Source organism: Gadus chalcogrammus, chromosome 8, assembly GCF_026213295.1.
Source record: "Gadus chalcogrammus isolate NIFS_2021 chromosome 8, NIFS_Gcha_1.0, whole genome shotgun sequence".
Classification (NCBI taxonomy): Eukaryota; Metazoa; Chordata; class Actinopteri; order Gadiformes; family Gadidae; genus Gadus; species Gadus chalcogrammus.
The window spans coordinates 11,170,516-11,193,427 of NC_079419.1; the positions used below are offsets into that span (position 1 = coordinate 11,170,516).

Sequence of the window (22,912 nt, forward strand, 5' to 3'; positions counted from 1 at the left end):
ACCCACAATACACATTTATTATAACCAAACATACACGTTAAAGTAATGCACTAGAATATATTTCATTGTTAAAAAAATGACTTAAAATGACCTCGTACTGATAGTACTCAGTACGAGGTAAGGACAGTTGGATAAACACTAGGTTGTGGAGGATGTTTTCAGTCTTTAGTTCTGGACGACTCCAGGGGGATTTCAGAATGAGACACAATACTGAACACAATGAAGATGGTGATGAGGGTTAGCGTAAGGGAGCCAGCAGCACCCGGAGGAGAGGGCAGCTGGGAGGAGGTATTAAGGCACTGCAGGAGGAGGAGGAGGAGGCGGTGATCTCCTGGACAGAATTCCAGCTGTCTCTCCGTCCGTCTGGCTGTCAGCAGCAGGTTGACTTTGTCTCTTTGGGTCTCTCTGCTCGATCCGATCCTGGAACCAGATGGTCAAACTTACACTGTTAGCCAGAGCGAGGCTAACCTACTGATGCTGTTAGTCAGAGGGAGGCTAACCTACTCACCCTGTTAGCCAGAGCAAGGCTAACCTACTGATGCTGTTAGCCAGAGGGAGGCTAACCTACTGACCCTGTTAGCCAGAGCGAGGCTAACCTACTGACCCTGTTAGCCAGAGCGAGGCTAACCTACTGACCCTGTTAGCCAGAGCGAGGCTAACCTACTGACCCTGTTAGCCAGAGGGATGCTAACCTACTGATGCTGTTAGCTAGAGCAAGGCTAACTTACGGATGCTGTTAGCTAGAGCGAGGCTAACCTACTGATGCTGTTAGCCAGAGCGAGGCTAACCTACTGATGCTGTTAGCTAGAGCGAGGCTAACCTACTGATGCTGTTAGCTAGAGCGAGGCTAACCTACTGATGCTGTTAGCTAGAGTGAGGCCAACTTACGGATGCTGTTAGCTAGAGCGATGCTAGTGGCCGCGCCGCTTTCTGTGTCTCTCAGGACGATGTCTTCCAAGGCCACCGCCGCCACTCTGAAGAAGAACTCCGGAACATTCTCCCCTGACACATTACAAAATGAAAGGTTATGAAACACTTCAGAATAAAGCCCTGGTTCCTAGTGTAGAGCAGGTACCTGATTTGGCAGAAACGGCCCAGAACTCTCCTTGCATCTCGGCGGCCATCTTGGTGGCGTCTTGCTCCGTCCTCTGCCTCTCCTCCACAGACTGCCGCGTAAAACAGAGGAACCTCAACAACGCACCCACCAGGTTCAATTGGACGTGGGAGGTGGTTCAGGTGGGGGTGGTTGGTTGGGGATGGTTGGGGGGTGCAGGTGGGGGTGGGTGGGTGTTGCAGGTGGAGGTGGTGCAGGTGGAGGTGGGGGGTGGTGCAGGTTGGGGTGGGGAGGGTGCAGTTGGGGGTGGTGGTGGTGCAGGTGGGGTGGTGGGGGGTGCAGGTGGAGGTGGGGCTGGGGTGCAGGTGTGTGTACTGACCAGCAGGTCGCTCTTGGTGCCGACCAGGAAGACCAGGTTTCCCCCGGACTCGTTCTCCGTCATCGCCTCACTCAGCCACTGGCTGGGGATCACAGGGCTGTAGTACTACACAGTACTGTAGTACTACACAGTACTGTAGTACTACTGAGTACTACAGTACTGTGTAGTACTGTTGTAATACATAGTACTGCAGTACTACACAGCACACAGGACTACACAATACTGCAGTACTACACACCAGGTAGTGCTACCCTATAGGACCTTCAGTACTGCAGTACTGCGACCTACCGAGTGTTCTCCAGGCTCCTGATGTCCGTCATGTCGAACACCGTGATGATCACTGGAGGACAGAGACATGGTCAGGGTCAGGGGTCAGGGCTTCAGTCAGAACAACAAAGACTAGGTCAGGGTCAGGCCTTTAGGGGTCAGGGCTTCAGTCAGAACAACAAAGACTAGGTCAGGGTCAGGCCTTTAGGGGTCAGGGGTCAGGGCTTCAGTAAGAACAACAAAGACTAGGTCAGGGTCAGGCCTTTAGGGGTCAGGGGTCAGGGCTTCAGTAAGAACAACAAAGACTAGGTCAGGGTCAGGCCTTTAGGGGTCAGGCCTTTAGGGGTCAGGGGTCAGGGCTTCAGGTAGAAACACAGTATTAAGGGATGTCCTACCTTGGGCTCCTCTGTAGTACGCTGAGGCGATGCACTTGAACTTCTCCTGCCCGGCCGTGTCCCATCTGTGGGTGGAGGACCACGTCAGCAGCGCCCAGACCAGCTTCTCATCTACATCACCCAGAGCAGTTCCTCATCTTACACCACCCAGAACAGGTCCACATCTTACACCACCCAGAACAGGTCCACATCTTACACCACCCAGAGCAGTTCCTCATCTTACACCACCCAGAACAGGTCCACATCTTACACCACCCAGACCAGCTCCTCATCGTACACCACCCAGAACAGGTCCACATCTTACACCACCCAGAGCAGGTCCACATCTTACACCACCCAGAGCAGGTCCACATCTTACACCACCCAGACCAGCTCCTCATCGTACACCACCCAGAACAGGTCCACATCTTACACCACCCAGAGCAGGTCCACATCTTACACCACCCAGAGCAGGTCCACATCTTACACCACCCAGAGCAGGTCCACATCTTACACCACCCAGAACAGGTCCACATCTTACACCACCCAGAGCAGTTCCTCATCTTACACCACCCAGAACAGGTCCACATCTTACACCACCCAGAACAGGTCCACATCTTACACCACCCAGACCAGCTCCTCATCGTACACCACCCAAAGCAGCTCCTCATCTTACAGCACCCAGACCAGCTACACCACCCAGAACAGGTCCACATCTTACACCACCCAAAGCAGCTCCTCATCTTACAGCACCCAGACCAGCTACACCACCCAGCTCCTCATCCTACACCCTGCGTGCTGTGTTTGAAGGAGCCCAGAAAGGCCTCCTAGGATGAGTGTAACATGGAAGTGTTCCTCCAGCTAGGTGTAGTGTAACAAGGTGAAGTGTAACATGGAAGTGTTCCTCCAGCTAGGTGGAGTGTAACAAGGTGAAGTGTAACATGGACCTCTTCCTCCAGCTAGGTGTAGTGTAACAAGGTGAAGTGTAACATGGACCTGTTCCTCCAGCTAGGGGTGGTGAAACAAGGTGGAGTCCAACATGGACCGGTGACACTCCAGCTAGGTGGAGTGTAACAAGCTGGAGTGTAACATGGACCTGTTCCTCCAGCTAGGTGGAGTGTAACAAGGTGAAGTGTAACATTGACCTGTGACACTCAGGCTAGGTGGGGTGTAACAGGCTTGAGTGTAACATGGACCTGTTCCTCCCCCTGGTTCCTGCTTACATCTGGAGGGAGAACGGCGTCCCGGCCACCTCGAAACGCTCAATCTCAAAGTCCACACCGATGGTGGCCTTGTAGTCCCGATGGAACACATCCTTACAGAACCTGGAGGAACCACAGTCTTCATCATACATTATATATAGAACTAGAACCTGGAGGAACCACAGTCTACATCATATATAGAACTAGAACCTGGAGGAACCACAGTCTACATCATATATAGAACTAGAACCCTGAGGTACCACAGTCTTCATCATACATCATATATAGAACTAGAACCTGGGGGAACCACAGTCTTCATCATAAATCATATAGAACTAGAACCTGGAGGAACCAAAGTCTTCATCATATATCCTATATAGAACTAGAACCTGGAGGAACCACAGCCATCACCATATATTATAGAACTAGAACCTGGGGGAATCACATTCTTCATCATATATCATCTAACTAGTACTGAACACCTGTAAATAAGACATGTCTAGTATCATATATAGAACTGTACATAATGAACACCTACCTGTTAATAAGACATGTTTTTCCCACGTTAACGTCTCCAACCACTACTGCTTTCGACATTTTCTGTCGGTCCCACCTACCAAAACAACAGGTCTTAGTCATGATTCCATGTCTACATTGGACTAATCATTAGGGACCTGTGGGACCTTTTCTATTTTTTGTTATCTGGAATCAAATTCAATCTGATGTAGCAATCAGATAGGTAACCATCATGCTGGCTTTTTATAATGCAAAAGATTTTCTTTAATAGAAATAGCTAATATAGCTATAAAGGCTCGTAGCTAGGCTACTAAAATATAAACTACAAAGGGCTTCAAATTAATGATTTACACAGCAGAGGGATGGGAGATTAAGTATTTTCTATGGGAGGGCAGCAACCCAAAACTATACCTAGGGGCCAGAGCCACAGGTGTCCAATCAGGGTCTTGTTAAGCATAATGGCAGCAAATCAGAAACAGTTTGGGTGTGTCCCCAGAGCACTCACGGCTGGTTCCTGGCCGCCCGGTCCTGGCAGGAGGCTTTGGTCCTGAGGTTCCAGTCCTCCTTCACCTGCAGGCTGGCCTGGGGGGTGTAGGCCTGGACCCACAACAAGAACACATCGCACCGGACCCAGAACCACAAGACCTCACACTGGACCCACAACAAGAGCACATCACACCGGACCCGGAACAAGACCACATTACACCGGGCCCGGAACCACAAGACCTCACACTGGACCCACAACAAGAGCACATCACACCGGACCCGGAACAAAACCAAATCACACAGGACCCAGAACCACAAGACCTCACACCGGACCCACAACAAGACTACATCACACCGGACCCGGAACAAGACCACATTACACCGGGCCCGGAACGGAACCACAAGACATCACACTGGACCACAGGACAATACACACCACTATCTCTAAAGTAAGTCACACACACACACACACACACACACACACACACACACACACACACACACACACACACACACACACACACACACACACACACACACACACACACACACACACACAAACCTGTCTCTACAGTCACACACACAAACACCCCTATCTCTCTACATCAGTCGCTACAAACCAATAAACCCTTCATCAGGCCCTTCACAATAAACCTTTAAATTGTTTATGATGTTATGTTTTTTTAAAGGCTGGTACGTGATGGTTGTGCATCGTGTATATCAGGGTATATTTGGGGAGTACCTTGGGGTATTTGGTGATAACTCTGTCTTTACTGACCGGCGGAGGAAAGCCCATCGCGTTGAGCATCAGGACCTTGAGAGAGGAGACACCAGCGTCGCGATCGTTATTCACTTGTCTGTCTCCACAGGGCGTCAACACCGCACTCTCCAATCAGCACAGCGCTGCAGACGAGACCAACATCTCACGCTGATTCCAACATTAATGTTTCCATAAGCAGAGAATATAGTCTATTCCGACACTGGTTGCACATGTACAGCGAGTGAGTGTGCGTCTTAATCAGAGTGCAAAATCAGACACAAAAACACCCAGAAACAGCCCTCTAAGGGAAGACTCACCGGGTGGAGGAGGATGAGGTCCGCAGGCCTTCAGGAGGAGAAGTGTTGCCTTGAGGAGCAGCTGTGATAAACCTGGTCTCCCTGGCAACCACCGATAGGCCCGCGCGTCACGGACTCAAGCCTCGCCCCCTGACTCCTGAGGCCCCGCCCCCTGACCCATCTGCTGTGATTGACAGCCTTCATAGTAGAGTAACTAATCCCTTTTAGGCCATCACTATGCTTACTTACTTCAGAAGTGGGCTAGGCTTCTATAAAATATAAATTGTCAATTGCATAATTGATTTAGAAATAATTTACAGTGAGGAGGACATCTTCATGTTTTTTAGAAGTTGTTTATTAACCTGTTTTTAATTAACTCCGTTGTCAATGAACCTGTAAAGCTGAACCTGAAAGTCTCTCTCTAAATAATCTAAATAAAAAAAATAATTTAATTCACACTTTCATGACAGACTCACGGTCTCAATTCACTGAACCATTTAGGTCTGTTCAGTCATGGTCTTGCAGCCTTGTAACTACTTCACGTTGCCTCTTTGAGGTTTGAACACAAGTGTGCTGAATCGAGTGTTGTACAAGATGCTCTGAATAGAACCACTCCATCTGTAAACTAAACCTCTGAGAGAGAACGTTCGCTTGTGAACACATCACGTATTACCCATAAATATCATCATCTATTCTGTCATAAAATGGATTACATTCACCTAGATTAGATTCAGACTCTCTCATGTGTCCTAGATGCCCCAGATCATCCCTCCTCACGCGATCTCCTGTCAAACATCACACACAGAGAGGAGGGCCTGCTGGAGCCCACCTGGACCGAAGACCAAGCTAGAGACCCCCCACCCCAGAGCCTCAGGATTACTAGTTCTGCTACCAGTTCTGCTAACAGTACTGATCTCAGTACTGCTCTCAGTACTGGGAGTAGTACTGGGAGAAGTAGGCTTTGGAAGCATCAACACAGAACTGAGCGAAGGATTATTGTGAGGACTGTTGACAGAAGGCTGATCACAGGCACGTTGATCTCTTGATTCTAATAGAGAAATGGGCATTCTGCTGGTCGACAGTCAGGTGCAATAAAATATAAACACCCTTAGTAATCTAGACTAGAAGACCACTATACTGGGCTCACCCCTAGGGGGCGATTGTAGACAACTGTCCCGGACCTCAACCCTAGGGGGCGATAGTGATCCTATAGACCAGACCTCGTCCTGGTCCAGAGAAGAAGTCCCCCATCTTGCAGTGGTCGGCCGTTTCGTGATCTAAAATACATAATCCTTGCAATGGACGGGTAAATAATAACAAATCTAATAGGATATTAGAGATTACTGTAGTAAGAGTAAAACGGGTTACTGTGCATCGGACTGGTTTAGTTGATATCAGCGGGTTTTATTGATGCTATCTGCTAGCACATATTAACGCTATCGCAGTTCCTTATCGGAACATATCTGATCATATTTCAACCTTTCTGGCTTTCTCTAAAGATAATTAAGCAGCTCTGTCTCGAACAGGAGGTAAGCGTTAGTGATGGGAGGCTGGAGGGGAGGCTGGGCCGGCCGAACAGGGGAGTGACGGCCACAGCAGGGGGCTGAGGGCCGCAGTCCGCTGCTCCTTTGTCTCCATGGAGATGAGCTGTTGTGGTGTACCGGGGTAATCCAGACCGGTCTGTAGTCCACTGGACAGGTCTGTAGTCCGCTAGACCGGTCGGTAGTCCGCTAGACCGGTCTGTTGTCCTCTTGACCGGTCTGTTGTCCTCTAGACCGGTCTGTAGTCCTCCAGACCGACATGTAGTCTGGACTGGAACAACTAAATAAATGCAGTTAGTTTATTATTATTGAATACAACTGAACCAGGAGTAACTAATGCTAGAATCTTTTTCAATTATTTTGTGTTATGTGTGCTCCAACAATAGATTGAGTACACATAATGTTTTGATTTATAACTGATTTGCGGTACGTTGGACCTCTGGGTTATCACTACACATATGATATCCTTCAGATGAAACGTGTTTCAGACTCTAAAGTCCTGCGTTATAAATATAGTCGAGTTTCTGACCATGTTCCTCTCTCCCTGGACAGAGATGTTGCAGTCGGCGTGAAGGTGAGATAACTAGTAACTTATCAGACTTTTTAACATGAATCATAATAATATTATTATATAAAGTTATTGATGAGCTGTGTGGCTCATGGTTTGATGGGAGGATGTGCTGGGTGGACACAGAGAGGTTGTCATGGTGATGTAGTAGTAATAGTGTGGTAGCAGCAATAACGCAGTAGTTAGCAGCAGCACTAGTTAGAAGCAGCACTAGTTAGCAGCAGCGGCAGCAGTAGTTAGCAGCAGCAGTTAAGAGCAGCAGTAGTAGTTAGCAGCAGTTAAGAGCAGCAGTAGTAGTTAGCAGCAGTAGTTAGCAGCAGTAGTTAGCATCAGCAGCAGTTAAGAGCAGCAGCAGTAGTTAGCAGCAGCAGCAGTAGTTAGCAGCAGCAGCAGTAGTAGGCAGCAGCAGCAGTAGTAGTTAGCAGTAGTAGTAGTTAGCAGCAGCAGCATTAGTACTCAGCACCATCTGTAGTAGTTAGCACCAGTATAATAATAATCTCTTGTATCTAGGTGACCTTGGGTGTCTTGAAAGGCGCCTCTAAATTAAATGTATTATTATTATTATTATTATTTCCAGAGAGGCTCAGATGAGCTCAACATGTACAGCAGCAGCAGCAGCCCCACCTCGATGACAGGTGACCACACACGCACACACACACACACACACACACTGTGTTTGTGTATATACTCTTATACTATGGTACTACCGTGTGTGTTTGTGTGTGCAGCCAACGGCAGCGACAGTAAGAAGCAACGTCTGGAGGAGTCGCCGCCCTCCCGCGTGCTCCACATCAGGAAGCTGCCCAGCGAGGTGTCGGAGACCGAGGTCATCGCGCTGGGCCTGCCCTTCGGCAAGGTCACCAACATCCTCATGCTCAAGGGGAAGAACCAGGTACACCTGGTACACCCCCACCTGGTACACTCCTACCTGGTACACTCCCACCTGTTACACCTGGCATCCTCCCACCTGGTACACTCCCACCTGGTACACCCCCATCTGGTACACTCCCACCTGGTACACCCCCACCTGGTACACTCCCACCTGGTACACTCCCATCTGGTACACCCCCACCTCGTACACGTGGCACACCCCCACATGGTACACACCTGGTACACCCCCACCTGGTACACGCCTCTACATATTCTAAGGTTCTAATGTGATACTGTAGTGATGTGAGCGGTTCTGTATTAACGTGGTGACGTGTGTTTCAGGCCTTTCTGGAGCTGGGCACGGAGGAGGCGGCCATCACCATGGTCAACTACTACGCCGCCGTCACGCCCCAGGTTGGCCACACCCCTGTTGCCATGGATACCTGAGACACAGCCCACCTCACCTGCTTCATACTAGACTAAGTGTTCTCTGTGTTCCTCAGGTCAGAAACACCCCGGTCTTCATCCAGTACTCGAACCACAAGGAACTGAAGACGGACTCTGCGCTGAACCAGGTACCCCCCTTAGAAGTGACTCTGGATTGTGTCTAAGCAGTGTGACTCTGGCCTGTGTTTGAAGTGGTGTGACTCTGGATTGTGTCTAAGCGGTGTGACTCTGGTTTTTGTCTAAGCGGTGTGACTAGTTTGTGTCTAAGCGGTGTGACTCTGGTTTGTGCAGCGGGCCCAGGCGGTGCTGCAGGCGGTGTCGGCGGTGCAGGACGGCAGCTCCCCTTCCTCTGACCCCGGGGTGCTGGACCTGGCCCCGCCCCCCAGCCCCGTGCTGCGCATCATCATCGACAACATGTTCTACCCCGTCACCCTGGACGTGCTGCAGCAGGTAGGGACCTTGGGAGGACAACATTTTGTTATGGTGACCAGGGAACCTAGTGTGATGAAAACATGCTGTCATGGCGACCAGGGAACCTTCTGAAGATAACATGTTGTCATGGTAACCAGGGAACCTGGTGATGATACCATTTTGTCAAATAGAGATTCTAATTAAAGTAGCATTAGTTATGCCCCTTTTCCAACGGCGGTTACGCTTCGGTGCCAGCACACCTCAGCCCAGTAGTGAGGGTGCGGTTTAGCCCAGCTCAGTTACGGCTCCTATTTCCAACGCCGACAGTACCCTTATGGTAGGGGGGGGGTTTAAGCCGTATAGCGATAGCCGCGGCAGCTACGTACGTAAGCATCGTGATCTCATAGCAGCCCGACACAGTGTAGCCCGCTAATAAATCCATGGAAAAAGAATGACGCTCAAAATGAACAGAGCAACAATGTAGGGCGGCAAACTTTTGCGTGACATTTTCCCCAATAAACAAAGCTTCCGCCGTTGTCTAGAAATAGCTGGACAACGGCGGGTAATGTGTTAGTTTGTTATTATCCCCCAGTCGCTCGGAAATGAGGAATCTGTCGACCAATCAACGGACGGCGTGTGTAGCTCAAACTTGTCGGCTCAAACTTTCACCCTTTTAGGCGTCTCAGTACCCCAACAAAGAGTACTGCGTGATGAGTACGGCTCAATACGGCTCAGTCCGGATCACGCCCACTTTTGGCAGTGGAAACTAGACCCGTGCCGCACCTTTGAATACTGAGCAATCCGGGGGAAATGCGCCATTAGTTCTAGATCTTTGTCTAGTGTCTCCAAGTTGTCCGGGGTTTGAGAATCTTCAAATTCTGTGGTTTTACCGTTTCAGATCTTCAGTAAGTTTGGGACGGTGATGAAGATCATCACCTTCACCAAGAACAACCAGTTCCAAGCTCTGCTGCAGTTCAGTGACCCCGTCAACGCCCAGCAGGCCAAGCTAGTAGGTTACCATTAGCACCACGCTAGTAGGTTACCATTAGCATCATCCTTAGCATTAGCGAGTGTGCGTAGTCCAGACGTTAACGTGCCTTCTCCTCCCAGTCTCTGGACGGTCAGAACATCTACAACTCCTGCTGCACCCTGAGGATCGACTTCAGCAAGCTGGTCAGCCTCAACGTCAAGTACAACAACGACAAGAGCCGTGACTACACCCGGCCTGACCTGCCCTCTGGGGACGGGGACGGCGGCCACAAGGACCACTCCTCCCTCCTGGGTGAGTACCCCCCCCCAAAACCCTCTGCTAGCCTCCTCCCTACTGGGTGAGTACACCCAAAAGAAAAAAAAACAGAGTGGGTCTCGTGGTGGTTTGCATGGAGTCTGGATTAGCCTTTAGCTTAGCTTCATGAGGGGTTTCAGTGTGTATCCCATTCATCCGGACCGCTTACTTCCCTTTAGATTGAAATAATAGTTTGGCTTTAGCATTGCTACTGTATGTGCGTGTGGAAGCTAGCCTAGTTGCCAGCTGAGCTTTGTGCTGTTGTTTCTCAGGGACGCCATCCGGAGCGCTCGCGTCCTACTCCAGTGGAGGAGGCTACTCGTCTTCTCTCTCCATGTCGCAGGGCGGAGGTATCCATCCCTTCTTCTGTTTCTTAACCTCATCCTGCCCATCCTGCTTGCTCCAAACACTGTTAGCTGCTAATGCTGTTAGCTGCATGCTTCCAGCTACTAGCTCCCTCTTCCATTCACTGCCATCTTAGCCGGGGTCAGTCTAGATTTTGATATAGTTGGTATCTTAACAACATCCTTGGTAAATCGAGCCAATCACTAGCCCTGTCTGTGTTAGCAGCTAGCCCTGTCTGTGTTGGCAGCTATGCTGGCTAACGCAGTAAGCGTGTGTGTGTGTGTGTGTGTGTGTGTGTGTGTGTGTGTGTGTGTGTGTGTGTGTGTGTGTGTGTGTGTGTGTGTGTGTGTGTGTGTGTGTGTGTGTGTGTGTGTGTGTGTGTGTGTGTGTGTGTGTAGCCCCCTCCCCTGGCCTCATGTTGTGTTGTTGTTGTTTCAGGAGCCATTAGCCCCCTCAGCGCCGCCGCCGCCGCCGCCGCAGCAGCTGGGCGTGTTGCCCTGTCCGGGTCAGGGGTGTCCGGAGTCTTGCTGGCTTCCAACCTCAACGACGAGGTACACCACGCCCTGTGTGTGTGTGTGTGTGTGTGTGTGTGTGTGTGTGTGTGTGTGTGTGTGTGTGTGTGTGTGTGTGTGTGTGTGTGTGTGTGTGTTGGCCTCTCTGCCCCTGGTGGTGGTGCTGTCAGCTACAGCTGCCCCTCTGCCCCCGGTGGTGGGGCTGTGAACTACATAGACTAGCTAGAGACTGGCCTCCCTCCTGATACTCAGCCTAAATATGTGATGTAGATCTGCCTTTGTTTGCTTTGTTCAGAGTGATGAGAACATTATCTGCCTTGCTAGCCGCACCCCCTGGGGTCCTGACCAGGCTGTCTAGGTCCTCAGGGGTCCTGACCCAGGCTGACTGGACCCCTGGGGTCCTGGCCCAGGCTGACTAGGTCCTCAGGGGGAGGTTTTATAATATAATGACCGTATATATATGAATGGAACATTGGAGTGAAGGGATAAAAGGGGACACTGCAGCATTGGTCTCGGGGAGAGTTTCACATGACTGACCTTTTAGTACATTTGGTCGCACTCCAATATTTAATTTGTTACTAAGGAGCATTAAAGTGTCAAATGATGTGTTTGGGCCGGCTAGCTACCAGTTAGTCAGAATAAGAGAAACGTATCTGTTCATCCAGTACCTCAACCCTATTGGTGCTGGAAGGGATCTTCCAACGATCTGATTGATCAGCTCCCTTTCCTGACATCCCTAACAATCCCATTGGCTTGGAGGCTGACGCTCCGCTCTCTGCTGCAACCCCCCTCCCAACCAGCTTCTCTCCCTACACTGTCTTGTAGTACTCTTACTGTAGTGGTACTCTACTCTACCCTACTGTTACTCTACCCTAATTTACTTGTACTATACCCTACTGTACTGGTACTCTACTGTACTTGTACTATACTCTACCCTACTGTACTGGTACTATACTCTTCTGTACCGGTACTATACTCTACTCTACTGGTACTATACTCTACCCTAATGTACTGGTAATATACTCTACTGTACTGGTACTCTACTGGTACTCTACCCTACTACTGGTACTATACTCTACTGGTACTATACTATACTCTACTCTACTGTACTGGTACTCTACCCTACTGTACTGGTACTATACTCTACTGTACTGGTACTCTACCCTACTGTACTGGTACTCTACCCTACTGTACTGGTACTATAATCTACTGTACTGGTACTATTCTCTACCCTACTGTACTATACTCTTCACTACTGTAATGGTACTCTAGCCTACTGTACTGATACTATACTCTACTCTACTGCTCCTGTATTCTGCTCTGCTACTCTAGTCTACTCTTACTGTATACTATACGTCTGTACTATGACTATATTCTACTCTGCATTCTACTGTACTATGTCTATATTCTACTCTGCATTCTACTGTACTATGTCTATATTCTACTCTGCATTCTACTGTATATTCTATGCTGTTGACCTTTTGTCTATGCTTCCCCTCATCCAGAAGTGTGTGTTGTGTGTTGTGTGATGTGGGCATGGCTCTGTTATGTGGGTGTGACTCTGCAGTGTGGGCGTGTCCTGACTAGGGATGGGAACTGATGAGATGTTCTTGATGCCTTTTATGAGTTCTGTTCTTCGCTGCGGTCCGCCTCCCCTGAGCCGTTCTGTTGTGTCTGTTCTCTGAGCCTGCTGCAGGGAGCAGGTTAGAGTGAGGGTTAGCTCGCCTTAAATTGAGGAAATGAGAGTTTCTATTGGTTTCACTTGAGGTTTTCCTGGTGGACAAGAGGGATTCAATAATTACTAGCAGATGAGTAAGTCCCTGGATGTCATGTCAGCAGTCTTCCTGAGGACTCATTTTGTGGCCATTTTTGAAAAGTGATAGTTCCTCTTGTATACACAAACTGAAAGTCTGTTTTAATTAGAATTTGTTCAGATTTTCAATTGATATCCGCTGGAGAAACATGACCTGTTGTTTAGGGCAGGGTGCTTTGTGATTGGCCACTTGTGTAGATGTATTGACCAATCGCTGGCTCTGTAGAGAGAAGGGCTGGGTCATCACCACGGCAACACAGACAGACTCATACTGCCGACCAGTCATCACCACGGCAACACAGACAGACTCACACTGCTGACCGTTCATCACCATGGCAACACATACATACTCGTACCGCTGACCGGACATCCCCATGGCAACACACACAGACTCATACTGCTGACCGGTCATCACCAAGGCAACACACACAGACTCATCCTGCTGACCGGTCATCACCACGGTAACACAGACAAACTCATACCGCGGCGCTCACCCGTCATCACCACGGCAACATACACAGACTCATACTGGTGACTGGTTATCACCACGGCAACACACACAGACTCGTACCGCTGACCGGTCATCACCACGGCAACACACAGACTGGTACCGGGGTCACTATGCGGATTCAGGGCGTGAACATCTGATAGGGGCCCTGACGGCTGGGAGCCGTCACGGCTCTGGATCAGACCAGTAGGAACCGCTCCACCATTCCCATCCCTGGTGTGTGTGTGTGTGTGTGTGTGTGTGTGTGTGTGTGTGTGTGTGTGTGTGTGTGTGTGTGTGTGTGTGTGTGTGTGTGTGTGTGTGTGTGTGTGTGTGTGTGTGTGTGTGTGTGTGTGTGTGTGTGTGTGTGTGTGTGTCCACTGATTATGTTTACTGACCTCTGCTTTGGTTTTGTCCTCTCCTCCTCATCTCCATCCTCAATAACCTCCATCACCCCCACATACTCCTCCTCCTCTAACCACCTCTCTCTGTCTGTGTCTCTGTCGCTCTCGCTCTTTCTCCCCATCCCTCCTTCCCTTCCTCCCACTCTGTAATCTTGTCGGTCTACCTTGACTGCTTCGCACCATGCATTCCCTCTCTGCTGCATCCATCGTCATGGAAACCACCTCTCCTCTTCTCCTCCTCTACCTGCGTGGTTGCTGGTGGTGTCTGGGTCTGTCCTCTCTCTCCTCCTCTTCTGTCCTCCTCCTCCGCTCTGCGGTCTCTCTCTAAAGATGGTCACGCCCCAAAGTCTCTTTACCCTCTTCGGTATGTTGCTGCACTCCTACTCTATTACCGTCTCTCTCGCTGTGCCTCTACCTCTCTCTCTCTCTCTCTCTCTCTCTGTATCTCTCTCTCTGTATCTGTGTGTCTCTCTCTCTCTCGCTGTGCCTATACCTCTCGTCCTCTCTCTCTAGCTGTGTGTCTCTCTCTCTCTATCGTTCAATGTGCCTCTACCTCTTGCTCTCACCCTCTGTCTCTCTGTATCTGTGTGTCTCTCACTCTATCTCTCTTGCTGTGTCTCTATCTCAATCTCTCTCTCTAACTGTCTCTCTGTACATCTCTACCTTCCTCTGTCAAGGTCTCTCCCCCTCTCTGTTTAGATATGAATACATATTATTACTCTTATCTGTAATTCTGTTTTATACAACGTCTCTCTCTCTAGTGTTTCCCTTGTTACTCACCCTGGATAGTTTGAGGCTGTGAGATGTAGAGCGGCAGTTAGCTCAATGTACGTGTAACACATAGAGTAGCTAGCTCAACATATACTGGGAGATAGCGGTTCAGATAGGGGCCTGCTAATAGAGCAGGCAGGACTCATAGATCAGGCAGGACTCATAGATCAGGCAGGACTCATAGATCAGGCAGGACTAATAGATCAGGCAGGACTAATAGATCAGGCAGGACTAATAGATCAGGCAGGACTAATAGATCAGGCAGGACTAATAGATCAGGCAGGACTAATAGATCAGGCAGGACTCATAGATCAGACAGTACTCATAGAGCAGGCAGGACTAATAGATCAGGCAGGACTCATAGATCAGGCAGGACTCATAGATCAGGCAGGACTCATAGATCAGGCAGGACTCATAGATCAGGCAGGACTAATAGATCAGGCAGGACTAATAGATCAGGCAGGACTCATAGATCAGACAGTACTCATAGAGCAGGCAGGACTAATAGATCAGGCAGGACTAATAGATCAGGCAGCACTGATAGATCAGGCAGCATTGATAGATCAGGCAGTATTGATAGATCAGGCAGTATTGATAGATCAGGCAGTATTGATAGATCAGGCAGTATTGATAGATCAGGCAGTATTGATAGATCAGGCAGTATTGATAGATCAGGCAGTATTGATAGATCAGGCAGTATTGATAGTGCAGGCAGCACTGATAGAACAGATAGCACTAACTGAGCAGGCAGTACTAACTGAGCAGGCAGTACTAACTGAGCAGGCAGTAAGAATGGAGCAGGCAGTACTGATAGAGCTCACAGGTGAACAGAGTGCAGGTAGGCGTGAGGGCGAGTGACATGGGAACTCTCTCTCCATCTCTCTCTCCGTCTCTCCAACACTAACTTTGTCTCAATCCCTCCATCCTTCACACTCTTTCTACGTTGACTCCATCTCTCCTGCTCCTCCTCTCCTCCTCTCCTGCTCTGCCTGTCTGTCTCTCTGCCTGTCTGTCTGTCCGGATGCAGGTGTCTATGGTGACGTGCAGCGCGTGAAGATCCTGTTCAACAAGAAGGACAGCGCTCTGATCCAGCTGTCCGACGGGAACCAGGCCCAGCTGGGTGAGTGCCGGCCGCCCAGCCTAATAGCCATGCCAACACTGGTTATGTATTTATTGATTTAGTTAGCATCCATTGATGTAAAGATTGCTCCCTGCGCTGATCGGGCACGTATTGTTCTCATTCCACAGTCTGGACCTTGAAGAACCTTAATGTGTCTTTTGGATCCTGTTAATCTTTCTCTCTTCTCCTTCTCCTCCCCTCCTCCCCCTCCCTCCTCTCTCTCCCCTTCTCCTCCTCCTCCAGCTATGAGCCACCTGAATGGTCAGAAGGTGTTCTCCAAGGTGATGCGCGTCACGCTGTCCAAGCACCAGACGGTGGCGCTGCCGCGGGAGGGCCTGGACGACCAGCTGCTCACCAAAGGTCTGCTGCCTGGGCCGCCGCTAGAGGGCCCTGTTCCGCCTCCACAGGGGCCACTGGAGCCTCTAAAGGGGCCACTACAGGGCCCTGTTTCACTGCCTATACAGGAGCCACTAAAGGCCATGTTTCAGCCTCTACAGGGGCCACTAGAGGGCCCTGTTTCACAGCCTCTAAAGGGGCCACTGGAGGGCCCTGTTTCACAGCCTATACAGGAACACCTAAAGGCCATGTTTCAGCCTCTACAGGGGCCACTAGAGGGCCCTGTTTCACAGCCTCTACAGAGGCCACTAGAGGCCCTGTTCTACAGCCTCTACAGGGGCCAGTAGGGGGCCCTGTTTATATTGTTCCATGATGAACAGTCACAACTATGTATGGATCCCTTTTGAGACGGTCCGTGTTGAAGGCTGTACAGAAGGAGTGGATCCTCAACATGTGATTGGTTGTTCCTCCAGATTTCTCCGGATCTCCTCTCCACCGATTCAAGAAGCCAGGATCCAAGAACTTCCAGAACATCTTCCCTCCCTCCTCCACCCTGCACCTCTCCAACATACCGTAAAGCTCCTCATCTGTCTGGCTGTCTGTCTGTCTGTCTGTCTGTCTGTCTGTCTGTCTGTCTGTCTGTCTGTCTGTCTGTCTGTCTGTCTGTCTTAGGGATGTGAATTTCTAGCAAAAATACTATTCAATATTCGCTGAGAAGTATTCGATTAATATTAGAAAATCGATCAATCAAGAACCCTGCACGCACCTCGTATACATGCACACACACTGACAAAGGAAGAGGCTTTTATGATTTGTATGAAATCAATCTGTTTATTTCAACAACTGCGCCATCAACATTCAACATAAAAATTATTTCAACGTGGGCTTATGCAGATAGACCTACATGCGCCGAAAACGGATTGCTATTTATTTTACTGAACACAGCCTGCATGACGGTGAACTAGACACGTCTTTAGCATATGGAAACTATGGCCAAAAAAATAACTTCACACTGTGTCTTTTTACAATTTATTTGTTACGGGGTTCGTAGTGTTGATCAGAAGAGAAATTGTACGCCAAAGACGTTGACGTCACATAGCAACCGCGGACGCTGGGGTTGATAAGTTACCAGACTACTTGCGGAGTGGTACGAAAGAAAAGAAAATTCACTTTCCTTGACAGCGGTTATTATATGCTTAGCAACGGTGAATTATCAAAAAATTATTCACCACCGGAAGTTGTGAAAGCCCATGCAAGTGAACGGAGCGTTAAACAGAATTGAGAAGAGCCGTGTAATAAATAACGATAGTCACATTCATTATTCGATTTTCTATGTGACTCAGACTATTAGACTATTGTTGCCTAATATATATATGTATATATCTCAATGTCTCTCACCCCAGGGAGGGCGTGTCCGAGGAGGATCTCCGTCTCCTGTTCTCCAATGCTGGAGGAACTGTAAAGGCCTTCAAGTTCTTCCAGTAAGATCCACTTTCTGTCTCTATCAGACGGCTGTTTATATGTCCGCTGGATCCCAGCAGAATTGTTCTTCTGTGATTCATCCCATAATATTTCCTACTTGACTCTTGAACCAGTTGTCAGACGTTTGTCCTGTAGCTCTAGGAGGCCTCAACCCTCCACCCCTCCTCTCTCCCCAGGGACCACAAGATGGCGCTGCTCCAGATGTCTGCGGTGGAAGAGGCCATCCAGGGGCTCATGGACCTCCACAACTACGACATGGGGGCCAACCACCACCTCAAGGTGTCCTTCTCCAAGTCCACCATCTGACCTGGTCCCTAGACCACCAGAGAAGACCCTGAACCACCAGAGAAGACCCCAGAGCAGACCCCAGACCCCAGAGCAGACCCTAGACCCCAGAGCAGACCCTAGACCACCAGAGAAGACCCTGAACCACCAGAGAAGACCCCAGAGCAGACCCCAGACCCCAGAGCAGACCCCAGAGCAGACCCTAGACCCCAGAGCAGACCCTAGACCCCAGAGCAGACCCCAGAGCAGACCCCAGAGCAGACCCTAGATCCCAGAGCAGACCCCAGAGCAGACCCTAGACCCTAGAGCAGACCCCAGAGCAGACCCTAGAGCAGACCCCAGAGCAGACCCCAGAGCAGACCCCAGAGCAGACCCTAGACCCCAGAGCAGACCCCAGAGGAGACCCCAGAGCAGACCCCAGAGCAGACCCCAGAGCAGACCCCAGAGCAGACCCTAGACCACAGAGCAGACCCCAGAGCAGACCCCAGACCCCAGAGCAGGCCCCAGAGCAGAGCCTAGACCCCAGAGCAGACCCCAGAGCAGGCCCCAGAGCAGAGCCTAGACCCCAGAGCAGACCCCAGAGCAGAGCCTAGACCCCAGAGCAGAGCCTAGACCCCAGAGCAGAGCCTAGACCCCAGAGCAGAGCCTAGACCCCAGAGCAGGGCCTAGACCCCAGAGCAGACCCCAGAGCAGACCCCAGAGCAGAGCCTAGACCCCAGAGCAGAGCCTAGACCCCAGAGCAGGGCCTAGACCCCAGAGCAGGGCCTAGACCCCAGAGCAGACCCCAGAGCAGACTCTGGTCTTTCATTCTGTCTCATGTCCTTCAACCTGTCTCATGTCCTTGTACCTGTCTCATGTCCTTGTACCTGTCTCATGTCCTATTGTTTCTATTGTACCGACATCACTGAGTAAAACACTTAAGTTTAGAAATTGAAGATCTATAACAAGCTACTTGATTTCTGACTAGCTCTCCTCTTACAACTACTACTAATTTAAAACATTCTTATTAGTTGTAACTAGAAACAAGCCTACAGGCTCCCAGCTGGGACGCTATTGGTTGAATGGTAACATGTTGTCCTGGTCTGGTCGTGTGATTGGCTGGGAGCTGTGTGCCCCAAAGTACATGTGCCTTTTGAGTTTGACCTTTTGTTGGATCTTTGTCCCTCTGGAAGGAGACTGTTACTGACCTTTATTTAAATAAAGTTAGATTAGAATTGTATGTTGCTGTATATTTGACCTCCTTTCTCTTTGTTTTGTTACTCCTGCCTCAGCACCACAACTTTCTGATTAAAATGTCTTTTTTTATCAACCAGTCCGAGTGTGTGATCTGCTCTTCAATAAACAACCCCTGCTCTGTCTTCTCCCCTGTCTCTCTTTCTAGACTCCATCGCTAAAAGGCTTTAATCCTGCTTCATAGAGAATAATGTTTCCCTCCAAAAAGTACATTTCTTCATTTAATCTTGCTCAACGGAAACCAAATTATTCACCATCTTCGCAGACATTCATGAGGCTGAGTGAGGTCGAACAGGGTCTTAGTGACCCAAAGATGGTGGCCAAGCCGGGATTACAGACCTACTATAAGAGCCATATTTATTAAATGTCTAATTTGCCCTATTTGAGTTATTGTGTGTAAATATGATTATTGAGATTGCATATTAGCCTGGACCCATAAGGAGATTCCGTAGTCATGACGTCAAAAGTAGTGACATATTGCATGGTAAAACCGAAAGAAGCCTACGGAGCAACAGGTTTTTTACCCTTATTTCGATTTCATGCTGTTTCCTTTTTGCCAAGTATGATTTATTACCTTGAATATTTTTATTTTGTCTTATTTTATATGTGATTCACCTGTAGGCCTACATGTGTTCGGTTGTGTTGTAGGAGTACTTTTGAGTCGTTAAATTGCGCTCATGAGGTAGCTAGCTACTGTAGCTAGGCCGGAGTCTTACTCAGTACCAGAGCCCGTCTACGAATATTAGACATTCTCTGTCAGTACTTTGTTTATTAAACGTGCATGGTCATTGCTTTCGGGACGTAGTGATGTGGATTAAACTAATTCGATCCTTTGTGGTATGGTGGTCTCGTGCTAGGTATGACTCTGAGAGTGGTAAATGTTCAACAACGTGGTTTATTCTAAGAGAGAGACAAGGTAAACGGGCTTGCGTTCTGGAGGTGGTTCATGAAGCATCTCACGAACACAGGTGGGAGTGGGCGGGACGGTACATAGGCTACGCCTACATGTTCTAATTGACCCAGGTAAACCTTTGGTATGTCTTGGCTTAAACGGAAATGGCAAAGTGGCCATGTTTGTAGTCTTTAACTTATCTATAAAATCATAAAAATCCTTATATGGTGTTATCCATTATGTGGTGAAGAAACCATTCATAACTGTGGTTAGCTAACATGTTATCAGAAATAGAATAGACTAAAATAATTTACACCAGTAGCTTTTGCTTTTTTCTTGGCAGCCATTTTCTATGGTTATTTCGAGTACTAACTTGACTAGATAAAACGTAATCATTTAATCTGAAGGCTATGTTTCATGGAAGACAAGAAACGCAGTGATTACCGAGGCATACAGCAGGACCACCAGCACTGGACCTGGACGACTACCAGGGGGCGCTAGACCTGGACGACCACCAGGGGGCACTGGTCCCGGTCTTCAGCAGGATGACCGTGTGCTGGTTCTGGTCGAACATTCACCAATAATTCCCTCACCGCCTGCTGAGAGCTGTAGTCGGCTCTGGTTGCCGTCATTGTCAATGTCAGGGACAACTTCTCTGGAAAAAAAGACCAGCCCCAAATGTCAGCGCATCTTCCAGGTCAGGAGGTGGTGGCTGACAGCAACACATCTATGTTGCCATGGAAACGCACAGAATTGGCTTCACACGGTAAAATTTCCTCCATTTTCACACCGGAATAAACTTCACACAGCTGTTCACCTTGATGTAAACAAGAGGTCAAATGTGTGCCCCTGAAACTAGTCTTTATAGTCTCTACCTCGCTGCTGTTAAGAATAACAAGCCCAGTGTGGGGAGTTGAACTGACAACACGTGTTCAGGTGAAGATAGCCGCCGGCTTCAGTTGGTTTCAGGACGTCAAACAATACTGTAGAGTGACGACACTACGCCAGGGTAGCATCACTGCTAGCCCGTGTTCCTATGGCCTTGCCGTTGCCTTTTGTGTTGACCCCTTTTCTTATTCTGATTGGCCTACAGATCAGAAAGTGCTATCCTGATTGGTCTGCAGATTGGGAAGTGTTATTCTGATTGGTATACAGATCAGGAAGTGTTATTCTGATTGGCCTAAAGAGGATATAAAGCTACATTAATGTCAATGTTAGGGCCGGCCGACCCGTTGCCATGGTGAAATTCTATCGAACCAATCAAAGCAGAGCGATAAATATCATAGAGGCTCTCCTTGAACTCTTCCCCTTTCCCTCTACATCTCACATCTACCTCTCCATCTCTCTCCCCTCTCTCTCTCTCTCTCCCTCCATCTCTCTCTACATCAAGCTCTCTCTCATCCTTCTCTCTCTCTCTCCCTCTCCATCTCTTTTCTCTATATCGCCATCTCTCCATCTCTCGCTCTCCTCTTCCTCCTCTTGGTCTCTTTCCCTCTCGTCATCTCTCTGTCCTCAATCTTCTCTCCTCAACCCCCCATTTTTTTTATAAAGCCAGGCTCGTCTCTATTGTTACTATGGCAACACTGCGGAGGCTGGGAGCTTGCAGCAGTGTTGTTCACATGCGCTACTAGTTCTGTTTAGAGGTGTGTGTGTGTTTGTGTCGAGGGGGAAGAGGTGATAAGAAATCTAAAGGGATGAAGAGAAACACCTCCTGCAGCATGGTGTCCATGGCGACCCTCTGCCAGCCTCCCATCAGGTCTCTAATGAGGTCATTGCTGTTCTTCTGACCCATTTAGGACCAGGCGCCACTCACAGAGGAACTAATGCTGTTCTCTGAACTGTTGTCACTAACAGTAAGGACTCTGTGTCCAAACAATAGCTAGTTAGGTGGTAGCTATAGCCAAACATGCTAGCTATAACAACACAGGTAGCTATAACCAATCGAGATATTTATATCCAAATACACTAGCCATAGCCACACACTAGCCATAGCCACACAGGTAGCTGGCTGTGTGGTAGCTATAGCCACACAGTTGGCTACATCCACAGAGGTAGCTAGCTTGGTGGTAGCTATAGCCACACATTTTAGCTATAGCCACAGAGGAGGCTATAGCCACAGAGGTATGCAAAAGCTAAGAGTCCCTATAACCAGCATCATGTTATCTCTAGACAAGAGAGCTAAAGCCAAACTTGAGAGCTTGCTTTAGCTTATAAACACATGTGCAGTTCAAAACGAGTTGATCAGGGATTGATCCCAGTCTTGATTGTTCTGTAACAGAGACATTATTTTTATAAAATATTTAATAAACCAACCACAGTGGCGTTCACATTTAGGGTATACATAGACCGCTCTGAATACAAATGTCTTTTTACAGTTCTAGAAAACCTTGCAATACAGGCAACCGTTAGTTGTGCTATCATGTTTTAAAAAGTTAGCCCAGTCCATCAAGGGAAACATCACCACATTATCACTTCATATTGGATATTCACAACCATTTAATGGCCATCTATTGGGTTACCATGACAACAGCTCAGCATCCTACAGTAGGGAATTTCTGCCAGCCTACATATATAATATAACTTATATGTTATGATATTATTATACTATGTTATTTAAATGTTATAAATTATTATATAATTTATGTTAAAATATAATTGAATTCTTACGTTAAACAAATTGGATCAGATTATCGTCATGACAATTGGAGGAATTTGACCGCCTCCTGCTCGACACCTTCATAAACCTAGCGACCATAGCCTAGCAACCACGGGGAAG

The 22,912-nt window shown here is 48.7% G+C and overlaps 2 protein-coding genes across 2 annotated transcripts; one reads left to right on the forward strand and one right to left on the reverse strand.

Moving 5' to 3' along the window:
• Nucleotides 1–7: 7 nt before the first annotated feature.
• Nucleotides 8–5,423, reverse strand: rab36 (RAB36, member RAS oncogene family). The gene is made up of 11 exons (XM_056597418.1): nt 5,356–5,423; nt 5,021–5,092; nt 4,298–4,389; nt 3,815–3,889; nt 3,298–3,399; nt 2,096–2,160; nt 1,722–1,773; nt 1,434–1,515; nt 1,076–1,166; nt 889–1,002; nt 8–420 (listed from the first exon to the last, which is right to left on the reverse strand). The coding sequence occupies exons 2-11, from the start codon at nt 5,084–5,086 to the stop codon at nt 371–373; spliced, it is 789 nt and encodes a 262-aa protein (XP_056453393.1). The 5' UTR covers nt 5,087–5,092; nt 5,356–5,423; the 3' UTR covers nt 8–370.
• Nucleotides 5,424–6,554: 1,131 nt separating this feature from the next.
• On the forward strand, nt 6,555–18,123 carry LOC130388073 (polypyrimidine tract-binding protein 2-like). Its single transcript, XM_056597403.1, has 17 exons — nt 6,555–6,640; nt 7,428–7,449; nt 8,021–8,078; nt 8,172–8,335; nt 8,656–8,727; nt 8,817–8,888; nt 9,052–9,210; nt 10,070–10,180; nt 10,282–10,453; nt 10,729–10,806; nt 11,240–11,352; nt 14,348–14,381; nt 15,816–15,908; nt 16,152–16,268; nt 16,718–16,817; nt 17,648–17,725; nt 17,903–18,123. Exons 1-17 carry the CDS (start codon nt 6,633–6,635, stop codon nt 18,030–18,032), a joined length of 1,581 nt encoding a protein of 526 aa, XP_056453378.1. The 5' UTR covers nt 6,555–6,632; the 3' UTR covers nt 18,033–18,123.
• The last annotated feature ends 4,789 nt before the right edge of the window (nt 18,124–22,912 follow it).

Bases quoted from the DNA above. Each gene is read 5' to 3' on its own strand.
- LOC130388073 (XM_056597403.1), top strand. The intron at 11,353-14,347 runs GTACACCACGCC...CTCTCTCTAAAG, and splicing joins CTTCCAACCTCAACGACGAG to ATGGTCACGCCCCAAAGTCT. The intron at 16,269-16,717 runs GTCTGCTGCCTG...TTGTTCCTCCAG, and splicing joins CGACCAGCTGCTCACCAAAG to ATTTCTCCGGATCTCCTCTC.
- rab36 (XM_056597418.1), bottom strand. From the start codon at position 5,086: ATGCTCAACGCGATGGGCTTTCCTCCGCCGGTCAGTAAAGACAGAGTT. The intron at 1,516-1,721 runs GTAGGTCGCAGT...TGTGATCCCCAG, and splicing joins AGGAGCCTGGAGAACACTCG to CCAGTGGCTGAGTGAGGCGA. The intron at 421-888 runs GTAAGTTGGCCT...ATCTGGTTCCAG, and splicing joins CGCTCTAGCTAACAGCATCC to GATCGGATCGAGCAGAGAGA.